This window comes from Alosa alosa, chromosome 23 (assembly GCF_017589495.1).
Source record: "Alosa alosa isolate M-15738 ecotype Scorff River chromosome 23, AALO_Geno_1.1, whole genome shotgun sequence".
NCBI lineage: Eukaryota > Metazoa > Chordata > Actinopteri > Clupeiformes > Clupeidae > Alosa > Alosa alosa.
This window is the reverse complement of record NC_063211.1, coordinates 17108007-17115506: the sequence shown is the minus strand read 5'-3', so window position 1 is coordinate 17115506 and position 7500 is coordinate 17108007. Positions and strand designations below refer to the sequence as shown.

Sequence of the window (7500 nt, the reverse complement as noted above, 5' to 3'; positions counted from 1 at the left end):
AGAGGCAAAGAGAAGAGAACAGAAGCAAATTATGCTGATCAGACACTCGACTTCTCAACTTTTACAGAAACTCTCTTTCTTTTTACTATTCCCTCCATTAGTCCATCCCTGTCTCTATCTCACCAGCAGGGGGCGCTAAAAACAGCCTCTTTCCTCACGCTGGTTCTCTGCGCAGCAGGGAAGTTCATCTGATCTGATCAAACTGGATAAAAATCCCTTCATCCCTCTTTTGCACTTTTTCCTCATTTTCACTCTGTTGGAAAAGCATGGATGTTTTTAAGTTTGTGTAACCTCTGGCTGGGTAGGCAACAGGCTACCCTGCTGGTGCAGAATGATGATGTCACAAGGACAGGTGCCTTACCTCCTCATACCCCAGGTGTCTTTGCTTCAGACCTGCAGGATGAAAAACAAAACAAATCAGAAAGCGAAATGGACCACTTCTAATCCTAAAGTATTCAGCTATGCAACAACGCTGTACATGCACATGTACAATGGTGTCTGAAGTTGTGTCTTGGAAGACATTAGCATGACTAACACTTCCACTGAAGATTGGCATTTAATTTGTCTGTCAATAACGTTGTGACGTGATCACCTGACGGATCTCTGATTTATTCATGCTTGTGTCTGAAAATAACCATGTCTCTCATACGGTGTCCCTGAGTGCACCACACACACACACACACACACATACACTTACATCACCCCCCACCCACTCCACAGGACACTGGCAATGCAATCGACGTCAGCAATCTGCGGACTACCAAATCAGACACATGCAAACACGCACACACGCACACACAGACACACACACACACAAACACATACACACATTCACTGCTGATTATGGCCATGAGGAGCTTCAGAGAACACAGCTGGTGGGATTTCCGGCTTCCCTGGGGTGTGTGTGTGTGTGTGTGTGTGGGGGGTGTAGTGATGCTGAGGGCTTGTGATGACCCCTCCTCCTCTCAAGACCGCTGTTAGAGGTGAAGAGAGACGCAGGTGACTCAGATGACTCATGATCGGTCACGCACTCCTACTCAGAGACCCCATTACCAGGCAGAACTGCCCTGAGCCAAGTCTGAGAGGGCAAAGAAGGGATCCTATGGGGTCAGCTATTACCTCTGGGCATTAGGGGACATTGAGAGAGAAAGAGAGTCATGGTGATTGGTGACATTGAGCTGGTTTATCCATCCAGGAAGTGGGGAGACCAAGAGAATGAACAAAGAGTAGTGTGTGCTGTGTATGTGTGTGTGTGTGTGTGTGTGTCTGTGTGTGTGTGTGTGTGTGTGTGTGTGTGTGTGCATCTGTGTGTATGTGTGTGTGTGTGTGTGTGTGTGTGTATTTGTGTGTTTGTGTCTCTGTGTGTGTGTGTCTATGTGTGTGTGTCTGTGTGTGTGTATGTCTATTTGTGTGTGGGAGGGGAGTTGATGGACTGGTATTTGCGTGTGAGAGAGAGGGAATAACGGAGAGAGAGAGAAAGGGAGGATCTTTTCAAACGCTATACTTGAGTAAAGGGATGAAAAGAAGGGAGTGAATAGAAGATGGAGGAAAAGAGAAAGTGTGTCAGACAGACAGAGAGTTCTGCTGCAGGTTGTTTGAGGAAAGGAGACTTCAGAACCAGCCAGACTCCAGACTGGACACCGACTCAGGACTGGTAGCCCGGGTAGCTTTTTCTTTCATCGGATGGACATGACCGGCCCAGATTCTCTTAATGATCTGTCTGTCTGTGTGTGTGTGTGTCTGTCTGTGTGTGTGTGCGTGTGTGTGTGTATCAGAGTTTCCGCTAGAAAAAAATGGTGCCGGTCACAGAGGTTTCGTTTTCCGGACATTTTGATGATATGCCGGTCAAATATCATATTATCGCTTCTTAATTAAAGTTGAGGAAAACTGGAGACAGGCTATGTAGCTTAAAGAATGACAATCAGGCTGAATAGAATGCAACATGTTCATTAGCCTAACTTATGTAAACATGCCTAACAAGATCTAGCCAGTAGGCTATCTAAGTTTTCATTAACAGCAAGAGTCCGCTTCGTTCATTGTTTTAAAAAGGCTACAGTACGTTGTTTGTTGCTGCTACCCACGTTATCTCCAGTGGTTCCACTGTTTAACTTGCACAGATGCATAAACACAAGAATGAAAGCCACACCACTAAGGCTATAATTTATTTGATAACAATAAATTAAGAAATGTTTCCTATTCTGGGAAATGTTTAGTTTCTTTTTCTTTCGGTCCTCGTCCCGCTGGCCAAAAAGATCGATCCCAATGCCCCAGTGCAGTGACGGGGACACTGTACCGTAGGAGATGCCGTCCTTCGGATGAGACGTTTAACTGAGGTCCTGACTCACTGGTGGTCATTAAAGATCCCATGGCACTTATCGCAAAGAGTAGGGGATTCCCCGATGTCCTGGCTAAATTTCCAACCTGGCTCATTCAATCTGGCCCCCTAATCATCCCCCAGTGTGATTGGCTCATTCACTCCCTCACTCTCCACCTCAATCTAGTGTGTGGTGAGCGTTCTGGCGCACAATGGCTGCCGTGCTTCACGCAGGTGGGTGCTAGACATTGGTGGTGGTTAGTGAGGTCCCCCTTTCCATGTGAAGCACTTTGAGTGTGGAGAAAAGCGCTAAATAAATGTAATGTGTTTTTGTTGCTGGAAGATGCAATACAAATTGCCTTTGCCAGGCATTTTCAATAAACAACATGAAAGTAAACTATTAATTAAGCTTGCCGTCATGGGTTTTCCCAGTACCAAATTTGAAGGCTGGAAAACAATATATGTGGCCCACCAAGTGTCACGGTCGGATCTAGAACCCGGGCCGCCGGAGTGGCAAACTGACTTTTAACCCACTAGGCCACTGAGACTAATGACTCAAGTGCAGAGCAGACAAAGTAAGATTAACTGAGTTTATTTCAGGTTTTAGACACAAAAGCTCAGAAGATCCGAAAAAGTCAAAAACAGTCCAAAAAGTTAAATCCAAAACCTCAATCCAAGGCGTAATCCAGAAAATCAAAGTCCAAGAGCCAAGCCAGGGTTCAGATAACAGAGTTCAGTCCGAGGAAGGAAAGGCAAACAAATCCAATAGGAGAATCCAAAGGAGATACCATAAACAGTCCGGGTCAACACAGAGGTAAAGAATCCACAGGGCAAAAACTTCCACAAATTTCCACGAAGGCTTAGAGCTTGAGACACACAGGGTAATCACAAAGACTTAGCAAAGACACAGACAAAGAGCAGGGTTTAAATACACTGACACAATGAGGAAATGAGACATGTGACCAGAGACAATGAGGAACAGGTTAATTGGATAACAAGTATTGGGTAACAAGTGACTAGCTAGGGACAGAACAGAAGTTTTTGGCGACATCTAGTGGCCAAAATAGTTAATGCGTGACACCAAGTCGATGTAAAATACGTATCATATTTGAAAGTTGCCGTTTATACTATAATCCGATCAGTCATTACTATAATCCGATCAGACATTTGCTGATTCCCACTTTGTTCTGTTTTCTGATGAACCATCCGAAAGATACCACATGAAGCACTTGAGAACTTGAGGACAGTTTGGAAGACGGAATCCAGTGATAATCGAGTCATCCTGAACAAGGCTACTGCCCAAACCAAATATCCAAGATGATTGTCTTGTAGACAAAGTACATTTTGATGACTGTGGATTGGCATTAGGCTACTAATACACTCTCCACTAAAAGCCATGTTGCAAGAAATTTCATGTAATCCTGTGTGATACAACTACTACTCTACACTAAACAAAACATTCCCACTCATGTAGCCTATATCTGATTTGGAATTATGAGATTTTTGTAACACCATAGAAGTTAAAATAAAATATTAATGATAAGTGTTACAATACACATTAAGGTGTTTTTCATCAAATAACATATTATTCAAAATAGAAAGAAAAAAAAAATGTTTTTCTGAGAAAAATCCCCAAAATATGTATGACAACATAAAGAAACCCAATGTTTATCCAGTGAGCTGTGTGCTTTATGCCCTTAAAGGGACACCAGGCAAGCCTGATGCTTTTTCTCTACGAAACTCCCCCTCGCTCGGTCTGAAGCTCTTTTCCTTTTCTTTGCATCTTCCGTCAAGGGTTTTCGCTGCTTCTTCGCCGGCTCTGCCATTATACACACGTTTGCAACAAACGCTAGCGTTTCGTTAGCCTGCCTCTGTGCTTAGCTACCTCTGTGCTGTAAACTGATCCTGCTTCGGTCGGCGGGTAGGATACACCGAACTTGCAAGCGGTATATTCTTCCTACGGGCAGTAGGGTCGGGCGAGAGAGTATTCATTCGCCCTGTAATGAGTCATTTAACCATATACCGACTTACGAAGATGAGTAATTAACACAAAAACGTTGCCTGGTGTCCCTTTAATATAGTTATTATTCAAATAACTACTGGCTAACAAATTGATAATAGTGAAACAATGTGAAATATACCCCCATAGTCCCCCATATTGCCAGGTGATTTCCTGAATTTGGCAACAATTTCGACCATTCATAAAGGTTAATGGTGGGCCACCTAAATATTATCCAATTTACTTCAAAATTTATCAGGAATGTTGTTTTGCTCATTGGAACATAATAAGCATAGGGACAGATTAATTTGCATATGTAAAGGCGGATGATGCACCCTAATGTGCATGTATGTGTGTGTGTGCACATGCTCACGAGTGCGTTCTTGTATGCATGTGTGTGTGTATGTGTGTGTGTGTGTGTGTGTGTGTGTGAGAGAGAGAGAGAGAGAGAGAGAGAGAGAGAGAGAGAGAGAGAGAGTGTTTGTGTCTGTTAAGTCGTGCTGTCTATGGCTGTGCTCTGAGGGGACAGGGGCTCTGTGAGGTGGAACTCTTTGACTTTTTAAGGAGATAGACACATCTCCGTGGCCTGCAAAGGAAGTGGACCACATCGAACAAACGCAGTCCACTTCACATGCCATCCCAAAATACTACTCTTACAGTGCCACCCACCTGCCTGATGTTGTGCCTTCCTTTGTTGAGGTTTTAAAACCCTTTCCCCGTTTATTGTTATACATGCCACCCTTAAAAGTTTTACAGTTTAACAGTGTCGTAGTCCCCCCTGGTGCTTCTCTACAAAGATTTGACACATAAATGCACACATTAGATGATTAAAGTGTTCTGGGCTTGTGGTCCGATCAGCCAGCATCTCTATGGTGCTACTTGGCAAAGCCCCAGGGCAATTAACTCAAAATTCTTTTTGGCTCACATCGCAGGCCTCCATCGACTGCAGCGCTTCTAAAATTAGACTACATGAATCCTGGAGGCCAGTAGCAACAGAGAGAGGGAGAGAGAGATGGAGAGAGGGGGGGGGGAGAGGGAGGGTGGGCGAGAGAGAGAGAGATATGGTCACTGTTTGACAGAGTGTAACTGGTATGACTAAGGTCAGCACTGACTAAGAAGCCAAAATCAGGAGTGATGGCCGAGGCTTAATTATCCCAGCTGTGACGCCAAGCATGACTGACGCCAATCATGCCAGGTGTGATCAGATGGCTAAACATGGCACCCCTCCACAGCATAGCTATGGTCATACCAGTCATGCCATTTAGAAAACATTATAAAACATTATGACAGAGGCAAGGGCGAACATTCTCTGCCACGCCTTTTCTTCTGGACCAGATCTGTGGAGCATTCACTCTAAATTAGAGCCAGTTCTTGTCTAAAGTTAAAAGTTAAAAAGTTAAAGTTGACTGATATTTAGCAGACACTTTCATCCAAAGCGACACGGACTCGCAACGGCGACAATCAAACACAGGTCGACCGATTACCTGTTGGTGACGAATTGTTAGGTAGATCCTGAAATATCTCAATCTTAATTTCTGTAACAATTTAAGAAATGGTCATGATGATCACGATCGCGATCACTTCTGCTATGCAACCGCGGTTTTAGGCAAAAGTCATTTGAGGCGATGAGAAGCCTCAGAGCAGTCTAGATGATCTAGCATGTTTGAAAGGAGTCTTTCAGGACGAGGATGGCCTAGTTTTAGGGGGGGCGTTCCATGCCTGGCGTCAAGTGCATCTGAGTTCAGTGTGAGAATGTCAGTTTTGTGTCCTAAGTGTTTTGGGATGTCCCCAAACACCGTTTTGTGTATTTGTGTGTGTGTGTGTGTGTGTGTGTGTGTGTGTGTGTGTGTGTGTGTGTGTGTGTGTGTGTGTGTGTGTGTGTGTGTGTGTGCGTGCCTGTCTGTCTGTCTGTGTGTGTGTGTGTGTGTGTGTGTGTGTCCATATCTTTCTGCCCTAAAGCATTTCTCTCTGTCTACCCATCTCTCTGCTTTTTTATTTCTGGTTGCAGAGGTATTCATGTAGAGAAGGACAGTCAGACAGAATGAGAGAAAGATAGAGAAAGAGAGAGAGAGAGAAAGAAAATGAGATGGTGATTCAGGAGGAGAGAGAAAGAGAGAGTTAGAGAAAGAGGCAGAGATAGCATGAAACAGACAAAAGAAAAGTCGTTTGAGTGTTGTTGTTGTGTGTGTGGTTGTGTGTGTGTGTATGTGTGTGTGTGTGTGTGTGTGTGTGTGTGTGTGTGTGTGTGAGATTGTGCGATGAATGCTTCAGTGCACTCAGTGCTCAAAACACCTCCACAGCAGACTACCCCCCCCTCTCTCCATCCTCTCACTCTAACACTCTTTCTTCACACTGTATTCTTTCCCCCCATTCCGCTTCCTTACCTCCTACTTCTCTATCCCTTCATCCACCCATTTTCTTTCTTCTCTCTCGCTCTTTCTGTTCCTTCCATCATCTGTTTTTTTTACTCCATCTTACCATTGTCCCCTCACCCATCCCCTGCATCCTCTCATGTTCAATTCCTTTCTAAACCTCTTTTATCCCTTTCCCCCTCTCTTGCTTCTTTCTCTGTCTCTCTCCATACTGCATAGTCGCTCATACTTTCCCTACATGCTGTTCCTTACTCCATCACATCCCGTGTACAACTGGATCTGTGTCTCTTTGTGTCCCTCCATTCATTTCAGGCCCATGTCACTCTCTTCATCCACCACTTTTACTCATTTCTACCAAGGGCGTAGGTTTGTTCTCAGCTTTGGTGGGGACACATCCACAACTCCTGTTGTCACGATACCAACATTATTGTTTCAATACCAATAGCAAGTGAAGAATCTCGATTTCGATACTATTACGATTCACTTTTCAATCATAGAATTTGATTGACCCTCCACACACACACACACACACACACACATAGAAAGTGATGGTTGTCATACTGTAGGTTTCTTTTTCATATTTTGGAATTCATATAAACTATACATGTATATTGATAATTATTTATAGTATTTTATGATCTGCATGATTACTAATAGCTAAACATATTTAGTAATTTGATTACATCATATTAATATTTAAATTATTAGGCTACACTTGTCTATATCATCACATTTGGTGTGTAAATCTAATTGAGTGCCTGTCACTTTAAGCTGAACGTGAATGCTGAAAAATAGTTTTGCAAGTGCAAGGATGT

General features: G+C 43.7%; 1 protein-coding gene across 1 annotated transcript in view; it reads right to left on the bottom strand.

Moving 5' to 3' along the window:
* Positions 1-7500, bottom strand: part of cdk15 (cyclin-dependent kinase 15) — a 45366-nt gene that overhangs the window by 30122 nt on the left and 7744 nt on the right. The window contains exon 3 of the mRNA XM_048234865.1: positions 362-393. Within this exon, the coding sequence (XP_048090822.1) occupies positions 362-393 (32 nt within the window). The remainder of the gene's footprint in view (positions 1-361; positions 394-7500) is intronic.